The 23,194-nt window shown below is 43.8% G+C and overlaps 1 protein-coding gene and 1 long non-coding RNA gene across 2 annotated transcripts; one reads left to right on the top strand and one right to left on the bottom strand.

Moving 5' to 3' along the window:
* Positions 1 to 9,497: 9,497 nt before the first annotated feature.
* rad23aa (RAD23 homolog A, nucleotide excision repair protein a) lies at positions 9,498 to 14,668 on the top strand. Its single transcript, XM_079178122.1, has 9 exons — positions 9,498 to 9,712; positions 10,553 to 10,714; positions 11,195 to 11,394; positions 11,941 to 11,984; positions 12,627 to 12,754; positions 13,312 to 13,399; positions 13,920 to 14,050; positions 14,154 to 14,315; positions 14,424 to 14,668. The coding sequence occupies exons 1-9, from the start codon at positions 9,647 to 9,649 to the stop codon at positions 14,535 to 14,537; spliced, it is 1,095 nt and encodes a 364-aa protein (XP_079034248.1). The 5' UTR covers positions 9,498 to 9,646; the 3' UTR covers positions 14,538 to 14,668.
* Positions 14,669 to 18,671: 4,003 nt separating this feature from the next.
* LOC306709550 lies at positions 18,672 to 22,616 on the bottom strand. The gene is made up of 2 exons (XR_013767478.1): positions 19,097 to 22,616; positions 18,672 to 19,048 (listed from the first exon to the last, which is right to left on the bottom strand). It is a non-coding gene; the product is annotated as an uncharacterized lncRNA (long non-coding RNA).
* Between the last annotated feature and the right edge of the window lie 578 nt (positions 22,617 to 23,194).

Here is a 23,194-nt window from a genome sequence, read left to right as displayed (position 1 = left end):
ACCGTTATGCATAATAATGAGCCATGTGCTTCTGTTTGTTGCAGGGAGAGTGTGTATTTTAGGAACAATGGAGGTTTGTTTTAGGGATAACAGACTGAAACGGGACGCGGGAACAACACAGGAAGTTTTATCCATCACAACTTTTCTATTCTTGAAAATGAATATTTTGTAGTAGCGAACACTTGATAGCTGAAAGTTGTAGGTTTTACTGAACACAAGTGCACTGCACAAGTGAAGGGGCGATCGCTCCAATGATAATGCTATTATCAGATGAGATCCTACATGCAAGTACAGCACTGAAACGCCAAAAATGGATCAAGAAGGGACAGTAATACACAAAAACACGACTAACACATGAGAGTTATGTTACACGGTGTAGGCCTCATGGGTCCCAGAAGTCTCTTATTAACAAGAATCCCTGTGGGCTGCACACATGACTCATTCATTGCACTGGTGACAGCATTTTCTCTCACACACACACACACATGGAGCAGTGTGACATATCGTAGCTATGCAGACGATGCGGTGCTGTGGGGGTGTTCCTGTAGAAGAGTAGAAGGATTTATCTCAGAGGACAGAGAGACGACAGAGAGGAGGAGGAGGAGGAGCGACACAGTTGGTAGTTCCGCTGCCACCTACACCCCAATTAAAAAATATTTTAAACTCACCGTTGTTTTTGGGGGGGGGTTTGAGCATGAATTTGTATGTGTGTCTGTTTTTGTCCATGTGGTGGTACATTTTATCCGTGCAATGTGTTCGGTTTAAATGCGGAGACCTTAAAGTTATAACACAGATATGGCACCGTCATGAATATCTTTAATGGAAATGAGTTTATTCCGCATTTCATTTTCAAATGAATACAAATGGAAGGTGCTCAGACAATGTAGGAGCACCAAGTGGCTTTTCTATTTCTTTTAAGGTTTGTGTTTTTGTTGGGGGTTAGCTTCCAGGAAACGAGCCAAAGCATGTCAGCTCCTTTTTCTTAGCTAAACAATCAAATGCTTGTTTCACGTTTCCCACAAAAACAACAAATATGGAGGAAAATGTCACTGAAGGATATAGTTGTGGTAGTAAGGCTCTACAGAGGAAGGCCATTTCATATTTATATAGTTATATTTATAATCAGTTGTATCTACCGGCGGCAATGTGCCAGGCAATAAAAAAAAAGAAGGAATTTATAAGTTATGTGACCCGATGATGCTGATTAACAGCGTTGACCTCCAAAAATACGTCATCCCCGCAACTCTCTATGCACCATAACATAACCATGTTTGCTGTTTTTGTATTCCTTTTAAAGAATAATTATATAAATGCGGGTAACGGCGGATGTCCTCGCACAACCTCTCTTCAAAAACAAGCATCCACTTTGTTCTCCTCTTCTTGGCAAACCAGCTAGAGGTGCATAAACGCCACCAGCTGGACTGGCATGTGGAACGAAAACTGGAGCATGCACGCGGAGCGTCACGGACACGAATTACGTTATTTACATCACGCAGACCAAAGCAGACCGTGGCGTTCACACGAAATGTGGAAATTATGAATTGGCCTTTATGAATAGTGATCTGTGATGTTTAGCCTCGAAAACAACATGAGCATGCTGCATAATCAGTGACTACATCTTTAGAACTGAACTGAAAGAAACAATTAGATTTAGATTCATGTTCAAATCAGCAAAGTGATTCATAATTTCTGCCTCTAACTAGGGTTCACCAGAGAAGAAAAACTCAGACAGTCAAACAAAAATGATAGACAACACATACATAACTCCACCATGGCAGCATATCTTGATTTAAAGCAAATAAAGAGTTTTTTTTCTTTCTTTTTTTTACACACGGAGCAAACACTCAGCGCTACGTTGCGAGGCAACGCCGTGTACGGCTCTCTGGGGAGTGAGTTCACTGAGTGTTCTTCTCACCCGACTACACGGCCTTGTGTACCGCTAAGTCGTCTACAATCTGCCCCGAACTTCTCCGCTCATTCATCATCAATGCATTTAACCTCTCTGTCTAACCAGTTCATTCAACCTCAATGTCCCACTATAACCAGTTCATTCAACCTCTCTGTCCCACTATAACCAGTTCATTCAACCTCTCTGTCCCACTATAACCAGTTCATTCAACCTCTCTGTCCCACTATAACCAGTTCATTCAACCTCTCTGTCCCACTATAACCAGTTCATTCAACCTCAATGTCCCACTATAACCAGTTCATTCAACCTCTCTGTCCCACTATAACCAGTTCATTCAACCTCAATGTCCCACTATAACCAGTTCATTCAACCTCAATGTCCCACTATAACCAGTTCATTCAACCTCAATGTCCCACTATAACCAGTTCATTCAACCTCTCTGTCCCACTATAACCAGTTCATTCAACCTCTCTGTCCCACTATAACCAGTTCATTCAACCTCTCTGTCCCACTATAACCAGTTCATTCAACCTCTCTGTCCCACTATAACCAGTTCATTCAACCTCTCTGTCCCACTATAACCAGTTCATTCAACCTCTCTGTCCCACTATAACCAGTTCATTCAACCTCAATGTCCCACTATAACCAGTTCATTCAACCTCTCTGTCCCACTATAACCAGTTCATTCAACCTCTCTGTCCCACTATAACCAGTTCGTTCAAACTCAATGTCCCACTATAACCAGTTCGTTCAAACTCAATGTCCCACTGCGCTTCTAATAAACGTTTTTCAAATATTTTAAGCCGAATGAGCTCATTGCCGTCACAACCGTGACATGGTACAGTCAAAAAACGTAAGACAGGTGGTGTACACCTCACTAACCCAGAAAACGTCCAAAGTGAACGCAAAACTCCCTGCTGAAGGATCCACAATGAGAAGTTTGTAACTTGGACGTTCAACTTTATTAAAATAAAATTGCTGATAAAAGAGAAGAATACAATACATAAAATAGTGCAAGTACACAAAACGCTGACTTTGTTTCAGTAATGAGAGTAAATGTCATTCTTTATGCAGCTGTGGTCTTGAAATAAAAATCCTGACTCCTTCTTGTCGGAGACCTGAGACGAGGACGAGCAAAAACAACAGACCTTCAAAAAGTGGATTTGAAAACGCCGAACCTCGATTACTACAATGCTAGTTCCACACCTGAGAACCAGGTCTAACCTGTTGAAAGCTACCGATTCTATGGACGTCAGTGGTGATTCAGTTTGAAGATCCAGTGCACTGAACACCTCTCGGAGTAAATAAATACTGCCTGATAATAAAGCGAGGATCAGATATAACTAGGCAACAGGTACGCTACGATGTCACGCCAACTTTTTATTCACTCATCCATCTTTGCCCACGCTCCCCACAGTGTCCCTCAGTGTTATTGAGTATCTGCAGGATCCTGGTAGTGTCCAACATGATGGACATAAAGTCAAATGTGGACATGCGCTACGCGAGGCCACTCTGATGGAGGACTGCAGCTCTGCAGCTAAAAAGCCATGCCTACAGTCCTGACATTGCTTTTCAGAAAGGACAGCTCTTTTTTTGGTCTGGACAAAATATAAAAGCCTGCGGAAAAACACACACACACACACACACACACACACTCACACAAAGCATTTTTACTAGGTCTGTGTTTGGAAGCCATGTGCCCTCGAACGGTGCCGGTCTCAATAAAACATGGAGGTTCCTTGTTAATCTTTAATAGCTCTGTCCTTGAGAATTAACCCAGATGAACACACATTTAGGGCACCATGCCCTCACACACACACACACACACACACACACACACACACATAAACACAGAGATTCCCTATTTATTGTTCTTCCTCCTCAATCTCTTCCTATTTTCCCTCCCGTCAACCACTTCTTGACAGTCTTCCATCTGCATTCCTTTCTTCTCTCTGTCATCTTTTCTTCACTTTCCTCTTCTCCTTACGGCCTTCCCCTCCCGTTCTCTTCTTCCTCTTCTCCACCTGAGAAAAAGAAGATATCAGGCGGTGAAGAAAGGGAGGAGAAACAACAATGACCCAAAGGAGGTGTGGAGGAGGTTGTGTGCAGAACAAAAAAAACTAGGGAAGAGGAAAAAAGGGAAGGAGACAGGAGGAGAAATAAAGGTCGAGGAGCAACAGGAAGGGAAAACAACAAACTTGGCATTGAGCGATCGATCTAGGGGGGGGGGGGGGGGGGGGGGGTAATTCGATAAAAGATTCATGTTTCAATGCTTGCTGGGAGGTTTGGCTGAGGGGGGGTCACAGCCGGTGCACATGTATGTGTGCGTTATTGTGTGTAATTTGGTGATGCGGATCGAAATTATTGTTAGATTATGATAATCCTGATGATTACATCAAGATTAACAGCAATTGCCTCAGTGTTGATGTCTCTCAGCAGGTGAACCTATCCGTCCACCTGTGATGTCATAATCACCATCGCCGGGACGCTCCATTCTGCTCACAGATCCAGTTAAACACATAAAGCATTAACCATGAACAAACACAACCAGCAACACATACTGCTATTTAATGATTTGATCCTGGCTTTAAGCTCTCCCTCTCTGTCGGGTCATGTGCCGCCATCTGCAGCACTGCCTGTCTGTCTGTGGGTGGTCAAACTCTGCCCCCTGCTGTCTGCATCGGAGAACTGCACAGACAAAAGTGTTAAAGAGCCAGGTGAAGACGTTCAAACTAACATTTAGACACAGGTGAAACATTTGGTTGCCGGCAGTTATGGCAGCTACATCCAGTTCATTTTTTAAAAACGTATTGGACTGTATGTTGAAGGAGTTAAAAGGTGCAACAAATACAGTTACCAGGTCACCGTAGACATTCAGTTGTTAGGACTATAAGAACAATCTCAGTCCCTCTGCGTCTACTTAATACATAAAACCCATGTTAGTAAAGAGTTTCTGATCAGGATTCATTTAAAATAAATCAGGAATGGATTTCTTGAGAGAGTTAGACGAGGGAATCGATACAACCCTCGCACCTCCATGGCAAATATAAGGCTATAGCCAGTTAGCTTAGCATTACAACTGGAGACGAGGGGAAACAGCTAGCCTCAAGGTGATGACAAGACTACAGGAAGTTACTGATCCCAGGCCAAGAAACAGTCCGGCACATACCTAGCATAATCTCTTCATATGTGAAAGATCCTCCAACAGCATTATGTTGGAGAAATTGTGGGAAAATAGGAGATCAAACACACACACACATCTTTTGGGATTGCCCAGTAATTCAAGGGTTGTGGAAAAATCTATGTAGAAATTGATAAAATCATAGAATTGCTATTTCTGCTTGGCTCTGTACCAGAAGATCTAGGTGTCTCTGCGCATACCTTTAATGATTGCCAGGAAAATGATAACTGTGAACTGGAAGGATGCAAAACCACCGACCATAACTCAAATCAGGTGAGAAGAAAAATGTGATCCCTGGTTACTTTGTATGACTCTAGGGATGTCAAACACAGTTACGAAATGCGTCAGGGCCTTAACCACAGATTTTTCAGTCATTGTTCGCAAAGGATCCGCTGCCGGGTACCTGGTGCTTTGACACATAACAGTTAGCAAATACTGGCTACCAGACTTCGCACGGGGCAGTGGCCCCTCACAATCAATGATTAGGTACTCAAACGGCTGACTGATAGCTGGAATCGGCTCCAGTGGAGCCGGTTTAATGACCTGATTCGGCCTACCGGTCTTCTGACACGTCCTACAGGTTTTAATATGCATAGAAACATTGAACTTGAAAAATGGGATCCCCAACAATATCCTCACCGTGGGGCACCCACTTCTTCACCAAAATACCATCCTGAAGAAGGAAGCTCTCTGTTCACTCTGCAGATCACTATGAGACACAGACAAAGGAAGATCAGGTAAACATGGCAAATTTTCCTCCACGTCCCCATGTGCCTCCTTTGATTCAGCACGACTCATCGCCCTCAAAATCTTAACGGCCACCGTAATGTCACTGCCAGTCTGTGTTACAAACCCGTCGGAGACAAAAGGCCGATAGGACTCATCGGGGCCACCAACCATGGCAGATTCTGCATGCCCACCTTGCCACACTCCAGCCTGCTGCCTCCTATCCCTGAGCATTGGGCAGTCCTGTTTCCAGTGGCCTTTTATGAATGAGCACATACTCATCAGCCAATCCCGCAGCCTGGGGGGCAGTTGTAACCTTACGCTCGGTAAGATATGTGGCAACACGACTGGGCAGAGAGTTCTTAAACTGTTCCAAGGCGACCAAATTGCCCAAACTTTCAAAATCATTAACATCAGAAGACATACCACCAACGATTGAAAGTATTTGTCAGCTCCCTCGCAAACTCCATATGAGACTGGTTGAACCTTCATTCCAACATCCTAAAACGCTGGCGATATGCTTCAGGGACCAACTCGTGTGCCTTCAGTACAGCAGCCTTGACTGATACAGCAGCTGCATTATGCCTCCTGAGCTTTTCCTGACAACACACACTGCAACAGCAAAGTTTGCTCAGAGTCTGACCAATTTCTTGCCTGTGCAATCAGCTCAGACTCAGTGTGAAAAACACATCCGGATCCTTCTCGTTAAACTTAGGCCAGAGATGAAAATTACCCACAATATCGGGAGACCGCGACGATGAACTGTTTTCCAAAACATCTCCAGAAAGCTTACCATCTCTGACTAACCCTAACTTTGCATTCTGCAACACTATCTTTTCCTGTTCTATTTTGCACCGCAACCGCTCAATTTCCACTTGCTTATCCAGTTCCAATCTTTGTTTCTCCTTCTCACGAGAAAACTGTCACAAAAGCAATTATTTTTGCTGCTCAAAGGTAAGGTTCCTGACTCAGTCCCTCTTGTTTAGCAACCAGCAGCCCTTTCTCGACTAACTGCATTTTAACCATGGCCTTTACATTTTCCTTAAGCCATTTATCACCAACATCACTTAGATCAATATCATACTCTTCTGCAATCCTGAAGAGCTGATCTCTAGTGCAACGATCCAGAAACCCCTCACATGGAGCATCAACAAAGTCCTCTACCCCTGTAATGATAGACCAGGTCAAAGGCCACAACAGAACAAGACAGGGTTTTCTAGGTCAACTAGTGCGCTAAAAGAGACAATGAAACTAATGTGGAGTTCCCTCTACCTAGACTATCCTATCCTAAACTCATCTGAACCCTAGTCTTCATGCAGATTAGCGGTAGGCTTTTGAAACACTTAAACCAGTAGCCCGGTTAAGCCCCCAGCAAGCTGGTTACTCACCTGAGAGCTCTGGATGTGTCCCCGAGACAACTGCTCTGACTGTACAGCGCAGAAAAATAACAAAACAAAAAAAGCACCCAAACGGACCACGTTGCTTCACCTATCCAGGGATAGTCCACAAAAGTCAAAACTAACACCCTAGAGGACCATGTACTCACTGCTGCTAGTAAAAAAATCTGTGATGGCACTGAGTGTCACTATATTGAGCATGGATGATTTTGGAATACTGGGTAAGTAAACAGCATCCTGTGTAATTTTGATATACATGAGCAGCCCCTTAACATGCACATTTATTCATTTGGCTTTTGTCCAAAAGCAACGTACAGGTGATGTACGATCCAAGACGCAGCGGGTCGAGGCAAAGAGAGCTGCAGCGCTCTGTTCCGCGAGGCTGCAGGAAGTGACATCGTTTTGCTGATTATATACTTGTGCGTTGTCCGTTGGTAGGCGGGTCCGTTCGGAACTGTCCGACTGGATCCCATTAGTGCCGCTTGCAGCGTTGCCGGAGGGCGCGGCGCGATTGTTGGCCCCAAAAAGGCGCTGCTTGCAGCGTTCTTGAAAACCGCTCGTCGACTCCAGGGAAGTGAGGACGAGTTTGGTTGCGACGTTAGCATTTCCAGCAACCAGCAGCAAAAGTGAACGGCAGCCAAAGAGCCTGTGAAGGCCCGCTGGGGAACGACATGCTCGACTCAGTCCGCAGTGCCATGAAGCCCCGCCCCCTCCACTGCTACACAGTTCGCTTTATTCAAAGCTTAGTAACAACAAACATGCCGCGTCTACAAATCGCACCGAATTCAACATGCCACATCCTTGGGTCCCAATCAATACACCCGCTGAGTGTGACGTAGATCGGGTGAGCGGTTCTTGAGACGTTTGAAGGACACACAGACAGAGATTCCTTGATTCATTCTAGCTAAAACTTGTCACAGACCAGTTTATTTGTATACAGGTGTTTCTGAGTGTTCAGCAAAAACTGTCAGAAGCAGTAGACAAATTGTAGGCAACTTTTTATGAAGGGAAGGTGCAACCACTGGCTTTATTAAAGCTGGTAAATAAAAGCTATCAATTATATGTGATTTAACGGAACAACACCTGCAGTCCATACACAATGTCACTTGACAAGACGTCTGACAGCGCTTGATTGACACCTCCATCACTCCCCTGTTAAATGTGTTGCACCAGTTAGGGGCGGGACCAAGCCGTCATCATTCCCATTGGTCCATAGAGTTTTGTGACATCATATTATTCCCATCATAGCTCCACCCAGCTTCTACCGGACCACAGGGCTAATCAACCATGGTGACAGTAAACACCTGTGTACAGCGTCCTTAACATAGATATATATTTTTAAGATATTAAGACAGAGATTCATTATCCATTTGGCAGGATTGAATTTCAATTTTGATGTGAGATATTTGTGAGATATTTGAAATTTCACACATCAGACAGTTGATTCAAAATAAATGTTGCTTTCATTATTCACTATATTCTCAATAAAAATCAATGGTTATAGCGATACAGTATTTATACAAGTCAAACTGTAAACAGTTGTATTAAATTGCTGTTCTAAGTGGTCATATTCTAAGTGGATCTTAAATGAGTTCTGACCCCTCTCACCCTGGACACAAACTGTTCGTGCCCCTCCCATCTGGCAGGAGGCTGAGGTCCATCAGGACCAAGACCTCACGCCACATGAACAGCTTCTTCCCTTCCGCAGTCGGGCTCATTAACAGAGCCCGGGACCCCCACTGACTGTCATCCCCAGGACAAATTCCTACCGGTCACTCCCCTGCATCTCTTCCATCCCTTCTATTACACTCGACACTTTTACACTACACATCTCACTTGTTTATAGTCATGTTATCTGTTCGTTGTTTATAGTACTGTTATCTGTTCGTTGTTTAGTCCTGTTATCTGTTCGTTTGTGCACTTTATTTTATATCTTACTTTATTTTATATCTCTCTGTACATTTTAATATGTTTCTACTTGCACTGATTGTTGTTGATTGTTAAATGTTATGCACCTCCCGTCATGTCAAATTCATTGTATGTTCAACATACCATGGCAATAAACGGTTCTGATTCAGATTCTGATATATTTGGATATATATTGAATTGTTTTTTGTCATTACATTCACTGTAATTATATATAATTAAAGTGCATTTTTAGTTTGTTTTTGTTATTAAAATAAGTCAAGCTCTCCCGTGTTAAAAGTTAAACGAGTCACCGCAGCAGGAAGTCTCTCCAGCGGAGCTCGAGCTTCTCTCGCGCACCACCAGCTTGTCACCAAAGATGGCGATTTGCTGAGTGCTCATGGATACACACATTTCTCGGCTAGTCGTTGTCTCACCAGAAACGCCAACTTTAACAACATTAACTGCTTAGCGAGCGACTATTTCTCCGCTTGAAGCACCTCTGACTCCGCGTCAGTCGCCGCTATCATGCAGATCACTCTTAAAACACTGCAGCAGCAGACTATTCAGATTGAGATAGACCCCGAACAAACGGTGAGTGGCTGTTAGCTAACCTGCTAACTTTTAGCTAACCGTACCAGCTGCGGGACCTATGTTCTAAACTTTATGCGTAGACGTAACAGTTTTATGAGATTTCCAACACGATAGCATTTCACGTTGACACGACGAACGGGTGCCAATTAAGAGCACGTGTTACGAGTTTGGAAACACGCACGAGACGGGTGCTAAACAAGGCGAAACCTCACTAGCAAACGTTAGCCAGTTAGCTAGCCGAGCAGCCCGTTAAACAAAAGTCAACGCGACGCGACAGCAAACGAATTTCCCGTCGTTTCAAGTTAGTGTCGCGGTGACTTTGCTGCTGCTGCTCTTCGGTAACATCTGATGTGAACGAGAATGTAATGCCGCAACTTCTGCGGCGAGCATAGGCTTCCCCACCACGAAATGATAGTCATTGCTAATGCTAACGCGTATGACACTGCTAATTACGATGAGCCTTATTGGTAGCGCACTGAGAAGCTGGCTAAGTTTGTTAGCATGTTCACATATTTTGACATGCAGCCAGCTAGGCCAACATAAAGTGAACGTCACATTGTGCTATTTGAATAGTACTTATGTTACTCATAGTGGATTTTATTCAGATATTTCTCTGTTATCTTATTTACAGTAAGCTGTGTGATACACTGCATGTGAATGAAAACCCTGTTCTCACTCATACTTGTGCAAGTCAGCCATGATGCCTCCCTGTCTGTTGATGACATTGTCATTGGTCCATCTGGACGGTTTGATCAGTAGGTCCTATGACTTGAAGGTCAGAGATCAAAGAGGTGCATCTGCATGTCGATGGTTATTGATTATGATTCCTCTCTTTCTCAGGTGAAGGCCTTAAAAGAGAAGATAGAGGCAGAAAGAGGGAAAGACAACTTTCCTGTATCTGGGCAGAAGCTCATATATGCTGGGAAAATCCTGCAGGATGACACGCCCATTAAAGATTACAACATTGATGAGAAGAACTTTGTGGTGGTGATGGTTTCCAAGGTAAGACCTGAATTGGTTGTAATACTTCCAGATGACATTGGGTTGTATAGTGTGGTTTGTTTTTAACTTTTCTCTATTGTCAGCATTTGTATTATAGCACTTTCTCTTGGCTGATTTTAATGTCAGACATTTTTATACTATTAAAGGCACAATAAGTAGGATTTTCCTATAAAATATTGCATACACTCAAAAAATGATCCCACTCAGTCATCACTTACGACCCACTAGAAGTGTGCTTCGGTGCCTGTATCAGTATTTAGCTGTGGACGTTTCTGGGCGTCCACCTCTATAAAACTATAGCAACCAGGTGCCAAATCATAAGCACGCATCCAAGAGGACACAACGGCGAAAATGCGTAAAAATTGTGAGCCAAGTGGACAAAACGAGCCCCTGGTTGAGCCGGGCAGGAAGGGTTCAGTTTTGAATGTTGTGTTTACACACCACTGGTCTAACAACACCTTCTCTCCAAACCGGCCGAAGGCTAAACCCGCAGCTGCCGCCTCGCCCCCGGCCACGGAAGCCCCCAAGCCCCCCGTGCAGGACTCTGGCTCCACGTCAACAGCTGTCCCGGCCACAACCGCAGCCTCAGCTTCAGCCCCGACCCCGGCAGCTGTCCCCATTCCCTCCGAGGAGGCCAAAGAGGAGCCGAGCGCCGACGCCACGGAACCGCAACCGGCCAGGTAGAGCCGGTGTGAACGTGTTTTTGACATACTGGAGACAGTTCAGAAGTAGTGCTGGGAGAAGTCGATTTCACAAAAATGAATTTCACACATCAGCATTGGACTTATTAGCCCTTAAGTATGCCAATAATGTAGCTGCTCTCAGTGAAAGGTCTGGTTTACAACAGTTAATCTGACTTCCGTGCACAATATTTGCAAGTAAACCCTGTTTTTTTGGGGGGTTTTTGCGCCCTGTTTCCTAAAAGTTATATTGTCTTTATTTCATCAATAAACATTAGTCTAGTAGTTTTAATGATACAGTGACTGTCTCTGTCTCCGAACCCAAGAAAAACAATTCATTTGTCGACCTATATGCTGACGATATGTCACAGCTTTACTAAACTCTTAACATTCATTTTCTCAAACATCTATGACAAGTATTTTCATTTCAACACAGTACTCATCTAAAATGTAGCGTGATATTTATTTACTGGACTAGATGACGATATCTAAATGCAGCTCTGGTCCGGTCTCGTTGTCTGACTTTCCTTCTTTTATGTCTTGCAGCTCCAGCGGCGGGGGTCAGGGCTTGGATGCCTCCTCAGCGCTGGGTAGGTAACGAATGAATCTCTGCTACACTTGCATGACGTGCAGCTGTTAACAGTCTCAATGCTGTCGGTGCTGTTTGCTTAATGTTGGTAAATTGTAGTTTAGACAATTGAGTGATTTTAAATGTGTTAACATCACAGCATTCATTGAGTAAATCTTGGGTTATATTTGTTGTGCCACAAATTGTAACTGCCGTGAGTCGGGGACTTTACAGGCTGCAGTGCAGTACATGCCGTTTCTATATTTAGACTGTGACAAAAGTAAACCGTCCCTTTTTATTGTGGTGCCACAGAGAGCAGTGGGGATTCCCATCGGTCCAATTATAGACCATGTTGTACTTACTCATAGAGAATGTGAAAGGGTAAAAGTCATGCTGATATTTCAGCCCATTTTGTACGTTATAATGTCATATCTATCTATCTATCTAGGATTTTAAATTTGCTCTATATTACAAATTTAGAGCAAATCTCTTGACTCCACATGGCTCTCAAAATGGCAGCGGCTGAGCTGCCATCCATGTAACAGCGCAAACAATAGCAAGAGTGCCGACTGAGCTAGCGGTGTCTTACCCGAATCCCTGTTGAACTTCATTCACGAGGGTGCAAATGTGCAGAGTTAGTAACTTGTGTGTGTTGCGTTTTCAGTGACTGGAGCCGAGTACGAGGCCATGCTCACAGAGATCATGTCGATGGGCTACGAAAGGGAGCGAGTGGTGGCTGCACTACGGGCCAGTTTCAACAACCCCCATAGAGCCGTGGAGTACCTTCTCACTGTGAGTCTGTCTGAAACCTACCTCTGGTTTAACGTCACACAAAGGTACTAATGTTCTATACAGTTAGCTTCTGTGTGCAGCAGTTGTGCCTGCTGCCCATCATGTTATCCACTTGTAATTTAAGATATAAAATGCTAAACTACACCAGACATAGCCTCAGCCCTGCTGTCTCCAGCACTCTCATCTCAGAGGTCTCCCCAACCACCAGCTGCCACTCCTCAGCTTGGTCCAGTTGCTGCTTCTACACCGTCCGGAAAAGTTTTCAAGAAACACAATACACACTGTGTCCTGAATCAGTTGTAGTAAAATCTCTGAGTGAAGAATGTCCTCCACACGGCTGTCAATATGAGCCGGGGCGGCTAGAAGCTAACGGTGCTAACAGCTCAGTGACCAAAGCACACAAAGCTCTGATTTTAACACACAGAGGTTGAGTGAGTTGTAATTATCAGCTACCAGCTGACCTCCATGGCCCTCGCACGATTGTGATCTATCTCTATGTTCTTTGGCACAAGCAGTGTGTTAATGTGTGATTGACTGTTGTGTTGTTGTGTTTCCAGGGTATCCCCAGCAGCCCGGTCCAGGAGAGCAATCCCCCAGCGCAGGCCCCCGCGTCTGGACCCACAGAAGCCCCGTCTCTAGCAGAGGGTGAGGCACACCATCGTACTGTCGGGGTGTTAGTCATAGTGGACTTAAAAACATCCTCCCATATTGTTACATGTGACTGCTGAAGGCTGCATTGACCAATAACTAGAGTTAATAATGGCACAGCCTCACTGGCAGGCAATGACTCATCGTGTGATGAGTCATCCTCTCAGAATGTGTAAGTTGTTGTTGGACTTGTTGGTTTTGTTTCTTCACACTGCAGAGAGGAGTTGTGGCTCATGGTCTCTCTGAGTGGATAAAGGTTGATTAGGACGAGAGCTGATTTGTCGATCAAAAGAGAATTATTATATCAATTAGTTTGTTTTTTAAAGCAGATTAGCCAAATAATTGATGGTTCTAATATAAGATCATTTGCAACCTTTCTCTTCTAAACATTTTTAAATTTAATATATAAAAAAAAAAAAAAAAATTGCAAAATGATGCGTAAGATCTAAATTGTTCTGCGTGTAATTGATTTAGTTTGCTTTGGTCCTCGTGGTTATTCATTTTGCCCTTTTTAAAGGAGAGAACCCACTTGCATTCCTGCGGACCCAGCCCCAGTTTCTGCACATGAGAACGGCCATCCAGCAGAACCCCACTCTGCTACCAGCTCTCCTCCAGCAACTAGGCCGAGAGAATCCTCAGCTTCTACAGGTACCGCAGGCCATGCTCTCACTGAGAGGCTTTCCTTTGATGGATCTCTGGTTCACACGTGTCCGATAATAACCGTCACCTCTCACTTCTCCTCCCCTCCCAGCAAATCAGTCAACATCAGGAGCTGTTCATCCAGATGTTGAACGAGCCAGTGGGAGAGGGGGGAGAGGCGCCCGAAGTTGGGGAGTTGGGGGCAGCAGGGGAGGAGGGCGCACCTGTTAACTACATCCAGGTTACACCTCAGGAGAAGGAAGCCATCGAACGGGTGAATATTGACAATATGTTGTGAATTGTTTCATTAGAAATGAAAGGTTGCAGATCCTGTTGTTTTTAACACAGTTGTTCCCTTTTCGTCACCGCTCTGTGTCTCCAGTTAAAAGCGCTGGGTTTCCCCGAGGCTCTGGTGATCCAGGCCTACTTCGCCTGCGAGAAGAACGAGAACCTGGCCGCCAACTTTCTCCTCAACCAGGGACTGGAAGACGACTGAGCGGCGCTGCCTTCCTGCTCCTCCCTCCTACCCTTCCCCTCTTCAGCTCAGCATATAAAAACAGACTGCACCCCCGATTTTATTGTACAGCTACCAACCTCGGCTCAGGAGGGGAGGAGAGGGGAGAGCCAGCAGGGGGGGGGGGCGGGTGGGGGACGGGGCGGCGGCGGGGTCACACACTTAAAAGTACACGAAGAGGAGGTCGGGGTGTAAACGTGTGGAGGAATGACAAAACCCACGTGAATTCCAATGGAATGTGTGGGCTTTGTCTTGGGGAGATCTATAATTTGATTTTAGACACGCGCTTTGTGACATAAGGGGGGGGGGGGGGATTGCGACAAGGGTGTGTGTGTGTGTGCGTGCGTGTGTGAGTACATGTCCGTGTGCCTGTGCAGATGGATGCGATACAGTCGAGCTGAAAAAGTAATCAATTTAGCATTCTCTTAAGTTTGTTAACGCCGTAGCTGGATCGTATGGAAGCACATTCTCCTCACTGCGACATCATTATCAGTGTGTGTGTGTGTGTGTGTGTGTAACTGCTTGTATGTAAGCCTCATGTACGGACGTCCAAGAGCGGGAATTGGCAGAGACGGACTGGACTGTGCTGCACCTATGTATGTGTCTGACATGATGTTGCTGGGGGGGGGGGGGGGTTCTATCAGTCTGTGTGGAAGGGGGGGGGGGGGGGGGGGGGGGGTTAAAGGAAACTAAACTGACAAAGAAGTATCTGGTTGTTCTGTTCACTTTGTACCACCCTCATCGGTCCTTCATGGTGGCTGCACAGGTGACAGTCCCTACAGAGATGCTGTGCCTGCCTGTTTAGGTTACTCAAATGTGGAACTATTTTTGTCTGTGCCGATAGCTTTTGGTGCTAATTAACACTATCTGTAAAGATCTGCTGTGCCACTTAACATGATTTAAACAAACACAATAGAGGTAGAAACCTGAGCAGACACTGGTTGCCAAGGTGAGGTAGTTTTACAGCCTTATTCAGTAAACTTCTGGTCAACTTTAGTGGTCGGTAGATGTTATTTCTAACACATCTTTTCCCGTTTACCAAATTGCTTTATTTTATCAGGACGGCCCACTCAACGGTATCTCTTTTAGTTTGTTAGCATTCGACCACATGTGGGAAGACAATTTACAAGTTAACCAAAATGATTAAATATCCACACTGAAGTTGTTACGTGTTACGTGCAAATATTTGACGGTAAATCTGTGTGCGCTGCTGGGTGAGGTCTAAACCATCTGCATGGGGTTTGTTTTCAACAGGGTCACGTGATCGAGTCGTCAGGACCATGCAACTTATTCTTTTTCTCTAGGGCAACACATGTTCCAACAGATGCGTTAAGAATAAACAACTTTATGCAGTTATATTGTACTGACATGTCTAGAAAAGCGGTTTTCTTGCCTTGTATCAAACACTTCAGGGAAAGAGATGGGAACCAGGTCCATCTAAATCTAAAACGACTTTTAAAGTACATTTTCTTAACCTGAGGAAAGTGGTCTAAATCTAAACCATTCAATTTGAGTGAATCTAAGTTCTAAAAAAAGCTTAGATTAAATTCTGAATAAAAGAAAATGACAACTGTTTAAATCTCCTGTCACGGTGTGCTGCCCTGCAATATATGGCCAATGATGCCAAACTCGTACATACAAGCAGGGGCGGGGCTGGCAGATTGGCTCATGGATCTGATAGGAAGTAATTCATATTTGTTCAAAAATATAATTGCAAGAAGCACAGAACAACTTCAGAGAGACGTACATCTTCAAAGAGGCGCAGAACGACTTCAAAGAGATGTAAAACGACAAAGACACAGAGTTGGAGTGATGCAAAAATCAGAAAAAAAAGTGCGAAACGTTGAAGCTGCATCGTTGCTTTTCACTTTGTCGTCTTGAGATGTCTTGCTCCTGTAAAGGGGGGGGGGGGTCTCTCACACGCCTGTGTCCCTTGGCTCGTTTTTTGGAGTTACAAATAGCTATTCGTTGATATGGCTGTATAAGAATATTTAAAGTGTATTTGGCACTATTTATTACAAGAACCACGCTACTTTGTCTCTCAATATTTTACTCTTTTACTCAAATGTGCATTGACAAGTTTCTTAACCAGCCCCTGACTGAAAGAGGCCTGTTTTTATCTTGAATATAAATATGGACACTAATGCAGGGAAGCTCATTTTACATTTAAAGGCCACATAAGATAAGGCAAAATAATCCTTCATTAGTCCCGCAGTGGGGACATTTACAGGATCGCGTACCAAGGCTAAACTACACAGAACGGCCAGTGAGAAGACATTGTTCAGGGATTTGCAGCTCATATCCGACTCAGTAAACCCTCTTATGAAGCTTATTATGGTAAATGCAAAGATTCTCATCTCAATGTGGGACCATGAACAGACATCTAAAAGAAAAACCTAAATGTCTTCAGTCTCATTCTGTCTGTGAAGGTCATTTCTGTGCTGCTCTACAGCATCAACGTGAGCTACGACTCTGCTGCGCTACAGTCAATATCATGAAATGTCTTTTAGGCCTTTCACTCTTTGTTTTGTAGATTCAGACTGTCAGTAAGATGCAAGATGATGCTAATGTGGCACAAATACTCACTGGGTCAACAGGAGCCCTCTAGTGGGGTAATCCAGCCCTGCTATTCCAGCATGCAGTGACCACTAACACCTTTATACCTGCTTGGGTTTCAGTTTACCTCATCTGGACCAGCTGCTGAGAACACGACACGTCCACGCATAAGGGCCAAAATCCATCAACACATACATAAAATGAAAAGAATTTGTACAATCAAATCAGAAGACCTAGATAATACATTTAAATACATGATAGACAGCATTTGTGAATGAGAATTTGTGACAAAATTTTAATCCAATTTCCAATCCACCATGTAACTGTGTAACTGGTTCTTATTGGCTATCTGATGTAGCTAGTGTACACCCGTGTGCTCACCTTTGAAGCCGTAAAGTTGTCAGTGACTGATTGTGCCACATAAATGAAAAGAGTGATACTTCTCCTCCGTCGTGGTCCACTGTGTTCACCTTGACCCTGAACCAAAACAACGAGCTAAAGGACGCTAAAACGCTCTGTAGCGCTGGTGCTAACTGAACTCAGGGGTTTATCACTAACCGACCCCTTTCATATTAGACACGTCCTAGTCATTTGACCCAATGTACATATAAAAATATGAATTAATGCAGCTTTAAAATGAATTTCTCCACCTATAAGCAGAGCTGCTACTTATCGTGGCGACGGCTGAGCCGGCAGCTAGAGGCTAACGGTGCGCTAACTGTGTAAGAAAATGCAAACAGTTGTGTGAACAGTGTTTACCTGAGGGGGGGGGGGGACTGGAGGGCAGGTGTGATGTTTCTGCGACCACGCCATCGGTCGGTTAGGAGTTATCAGCTGTAACCGCGTGTGAGCCAACAAGTGTTCACATGCTTTAAAAGGCCGATAATAGTTGTTTGCTGCTATATTAATGCTCCGAATGTCGTATATTGCACCTGTAATCCAGCAATTGAGGTAAACAATTGCTAAAATCATAACTCAGCACAAGCCACATATAAAAGAGGCATCTATTCCCTTATTAAATAACATTGTTTCATTATTAGCAGTCTTAGATTTGACTTTTAGTAATATGCACACATTTACAAAAATAGTCCCAAATTGCTCTAGATTGTCATCCATTTCATTTGAAATTAATAATGATCTCATATTAATAAGAAGGAAAACGAACATGTGTGATGCTGACAATTGCAACCTGCGATAAACAGATCCAGGATACTGAACCTCCTTTCGCCTGACACACAGTTCCTCAGATAGAACAAAGACACAGAACAATCCTGTCCAAGTAGAGAACTACTGTACATGAAGTAGTTAAAACCAGCTGCTCACAGAGATACATATATGATAATATAATCAGTGACGGGACATACTTTTACTTGTAATATCGTAAGTGTCTTTTTAAAATGCAGGACTTATCCTAGTACTTGTTTTACCTCAAGTATTTTTGTACCTATAAGTAAAGGCTCTTGTTCCATCACTGCCCCTGGAGCACGGCCATGTTTGAGACACAGCTGCTTGTCCACCACTGAAACCACACGGTAATAATCACAGGCGAGAGGGGCGGGATACAGCCAAGAACATCCTTTTATTCAATCAAGTAAAGGTGTTGCTCTTTTCAAACTGTTTTTTTTCTCTTTATTATTATTATGGAAAAGAAACTGTAATTAACACATGCATTTCACCATGGGCTCTGGGGGGGTGTGTCTGATGGAGGAGGAGGAGGAAGAGGAGGAGGAGGAGGAGCACTCGTAGCGGATAGGGGCCGAGGCTGGCCAGAAGAGCTCGGTCTACACTAAACACGGCCCAGCATCCTACAAAACGTGTTCAAAACTAACGAAGGAAATTTAAAACATAAAATTTTAAAATAAATCGCCGGACGGTTCGGCCACAAGGTCTGACTGGGCTATTTGAAAGGTGCAGGGGCAGAAACATAGACACCCACCCTCATCAAACAAACACACACACACACACACACACACACACACACACACACACACACACACACACACACACACACACACACTGCCCCGTGCAACCCGTTCATCTCTGCTATGGCTTCTCAAACTGTGGCGCTTTCTCTTGTCAAAGGCTTGATTGATAATACTGCTGCTGGCTTCATTTGCATGATGAATACAAATAATAATAATAAAAAAAGTTGCATATATATATAATTTGTTTTCTTTTCTTCGCAGGACAAAAAGGAATCTGTAAATTGATTTTGCTGGTGGAATATCCCCGGCGCTTTTCTCTAGAAGTCACCAACGAGGGTTTTTTTTCTTTTTCGTACGGCTTTTTGGAACCGCGTCGCTTTGGTCAATCAAACGCTGCGGTTCAGGAGAATGGCGGCGGGTCGATGCGTGGCGTCTCTCGTGATTGTGCTAAATGTGAGCCCTTCAGTCTGCGTGCTGTGGAACCGGTCCGCTTATAAGGTGCTTCAAGTCCTTAAACAAATTTAATTAAAATAAAACAAATAGCTGGTCACATTCAACCACTAGAAAGGTGCATAATTGAAGGTCTCAACGTAGTAATGACAAAAAAAATCCAAATTCAATTATATAAAAAAAAAAATTGATAGAAACAAGGATGACGAACAAACCTGCCTATACTAGCAATACTACTGGTCGTCTCTCTCGCGTACGGCCGAACCCAAGCGTTCCCATCAGTGCTCTCCTCCCTCCACCGTGAGGCTGATGTGTCACTGACCGCTGCCGGAGGGGGGAACTATTTCTTTGCTCTGACCCCCCCCCGTCCTCAGCACAGCCCAGAGCCCCGTGGTGTAACTTGTTCACTTACATTAGCTGTTGAATGGAGAAGCTGAAGAAGATGGGTATGGTAATACAATGTGAAAGCGTACAGACAAGAATAACATGTGAGCTAACTGCATTCTGCTCAGACAAAAAACAAAAAAACAACAAAAAAAAATCTTTGCGTACTTTTTTTTTTTTTTTTTTTAAACCCCGCCGTTCAGAGAAAGGGAGAAAAGGAAGGAGGGGAGGGGGGGGGGAGGGTTACGCGGCTACAGACTACTCCAGTGTCCGAGATAGACAGAAGACAAGATACGGAGGAAGAGAAGCAAGACAGAAAATATCTTTTTTTTAATGCTTTTTTTATGCTTTTCTTAATTATTCAACAATAAAAAGAGGAACTAAATCACACCAATGTCCTTTAGTACTATGTATACTGCTCGTAAAAAGCTCCAAGAAGAGGAAGAGAAAGATATAGAAGTATGAAGGAGGGGGACGTTTTTGTGTTTTTTCTGTGTTTTTTTTGTTTCTTTCGAGATGGGCACTCAGGATTACGAGATGGAATCTGTGAACAAAAGGCACTTTTTAGGGACAACCTTTAAGATGCTCTGAGTCTATAACACTACGTCACCAAACATATATTTATAATCATTTACAGTGGGAGATTCGGTGGGGGGTAAAGGGGGAGGGGGAAGGGAAGGGGGGGTTCACTTGAATCGATGACGGAGCCCCTCTGACCGGACAGAGGCCTCTTATTCCCTCTCCCTGAGCCAAAACACCAAACACCAAATCGCACCAGGTATCATCGTTCATGCCCCCGTTATCTAGATCCAGAACTGTGCATCTCCCAAATCGTCTGTGTCCCACACAAGGACTACTTGTGTGGGACACAATATTTTTGTTTTGTCCCTACGACTGTTCCTCTGCTATGGTGTAAAGGTTGGGGGGGGGGGGGGGGGGGGGGGCTTTTTCAGAACAATAAACCTCTCCCCCCTCGGTAAATACAAAAAAAGAGAGAAATAGAATAATGCATGTTTTCCTAAAATTTGCTTTCATGATAACACTTAATTTTTCGTTTATTACTATTTATGTATAATAGATTGAATGTACTTTATTCTTTACGAAAGCACCAGGTTTTCATAGTGATATATATTTTACGAGTTGCAAAATTCTTCCTTCAGCCCTCCCACATTTTGAAAACAAAATCAATAGAAATGAATCTTTTTTTTCTTTAAAAAAAAGAAAAGAAAAGAAAAGTGATAAACAAAAGAAGAAGAAGAAGAAGAAAAGAAAAACAAAAAACAACAACAAAAGGAAATTAAAAAAAACAATTTCCCCAAACTTACTTACAAAGACTGGGATATTTTTCTCGCCGCCCTCGTATTTAGAGTCCCGAGCATGTGGACTTGAAAAAAAAACAACCTTAGAGGGTTTTTCCCTCTTTTCTCGTGACACCCTCACAACAATCGCTAACAAACAAACACAATTCCTCTACCAAGGCATTGCACATGGCTCAATCGACATACATCATTTAGGTTCAAGAACAATACTTCCCATCAAAACAAGAAAGAAAACAACAAAACCTAATCTTTTTTTTATTATCATCCTCAACTACATTATCATCACCGTCTATCTATCTATTGTTGTTTGCCGTGGATTCGCTTTGACGTCTTTTAAAGTGGGTTTAGAGTCTTCTACTTTAGCTCTAATCGGCGGTATTTTGAGATGCATCCTATGACTGCGCGATGTATGCCATGCTTCAAAAAATAACTAGACTGCCACAGAGCTTATCTTGCAAATAAAACAAAAAAATGTATATATCTATAAATATATATGTGTATTATATATAAAGATGCTTGCGATTATCTAGTGAGCTGTCGCCGTTTCTTTTTTTTTCTTTTTCTCCCCTCTCCTGACATACATTTTTTTTCACCATTCGCTATAGCTTATATGTGAGAAAAAAGAACCTGAATTCATGTTTGACAAATTGCATAATGGGAATACAGAGGCACTTCCATAGATTAGAAAAAGAAATCGCTTCAGCCGCCGTTGACGCCCTTACTCAGCAGAGCTGGTTCTCTCTCTACGAAGCCGGTGAGACGGCCGGTTCGCCGTTTCGGTTGGCCGACTATGTCGTGTTTCCCTGCAGTGAAGAACGTGGCCAGGCAGTCCAGTTATTTTGTGAGGTCGGATGGATGATTTTGAACTTTAGACGGGTAAGAATCAGTGGGAGTATGTGCGGGCTGATGGTGTAAAAACGATTGAAAGCTTAAAGGCCTCCTCAGATTGTCTCTTTCTTTTTGTTTGTTTGTTTTTTAAGACTTCCCTTTGAATTCAGTGGGGGGGGGGGGGACGACGACGTAATAGTGGTCGGTGAGTTTAAGATGCGGCGATCTGTGCTCTGCGGGTGCGATTCCATCCCAATGATACGTCCACCGATTTGAACACTTAAGTGGTGGTCAATCTAATTCTTATGACAAACTCACACGGTTGGCTGGTATGATTGTTTTAGTGCAGATTTTGATCATCAAGGGCTCATCGATTCACAATAGTAAAGGGGGGATTGCTGGTGTGTGTGTGTGTGTGTGTTGGGGGCATTACCATAGCAACCGATATCCTGATCCTGTGCACCGAAAAACAAAAACAACAAAAAGTGGGGCACATGGGTGATCCTCCTACTGCCGGCCTTAGAGGCCCCCTCGTTCCGCAAACAGCCAGATATGTCACATATTCATTTTGCTCCACAGTGTGGCTCCCTCTGCTCTTGGAGCAGTTTAGGGAGACTCTGGGTCCCGTCTTCAGCAACCTTCCCCTCCTTGCTTCTGTTTTTTTTAAAACTTTTTCCATCACTCATATATCACCACCAGCGGCTGCACCTGGGCCAAATAGTAGATGGGGCTAGTGGGGCTTTGTTTCCTGTTAGCTTCCTGTTGACCTGTACGGTTCAGCAGGTACGTTCCCCAGAAAATAAGCTTCCTGTGATTGTCAAAATCCAGCATTGTGTGGTCCTCCAAGTACAGTAGGTGGCAAATTGGTTAATCTGGCACTGAGAACAAAAGAACCAGTTTGACACGGTGGAAAACACGCTTCTTCCGTTATTTTTAATTTTTTTTTTGCCGAGAGTTAGACAAGAAGATCGACACCACTCACACCTGTCCATTAAAGGTGAAGCTATCGGAAGCAGCCGGTTAGCTTAGCACAAAGACTGGAAAGTGGCTGGGGGTTTTTTTCAACGCAAAGGGCTCCAGCACAAGTTTCGACCCTTTATGCTAAGCTAAGCTAAGCGGCTGCTTGCAGTAACGTCATATTTCATGCACATACTTGTGAGTGGTATCGATCATCTCG

Source organism: Pholis gunnellus (genome assembly GCF_910591455.1).
Source record: "Pholis gunnellus genome assembly, chromosome: 17".
In the NCBI taxonomy this organism is placed as follows: Eukaryota; Metazoa; Chordata; class Actinopteri; order Perciformes; family Pholidae; genus Pholis; species Pholis gunnellus.
This window is presented reverse-complemented; position numbering and strand designations above follow the sequence as displayed.

Coding starts and splice junctions, on each gene's coding strand:
- rad23aa (XM_079178122.1), top strand. CDS start 9,647: ATGCAGATCACTCTTAAAACACTGCAGCAGCAGACTATTCAGATTGAG. Junction 11,395..11,940: donor ACGGAACCGCAACCGGCCAG/GTAGAGCCGGTG, acceptor TATGTCTTGCAG/CTCCAGCGGCGGGGGTCAGG. Junction 12,755..13,311: donor CCGTGGAGTACCTTCTCACT/GTGAGTCTGTCT, acceptor TTGTGTTTCCAG/GGTATCCCCAGCAGCCCGGT.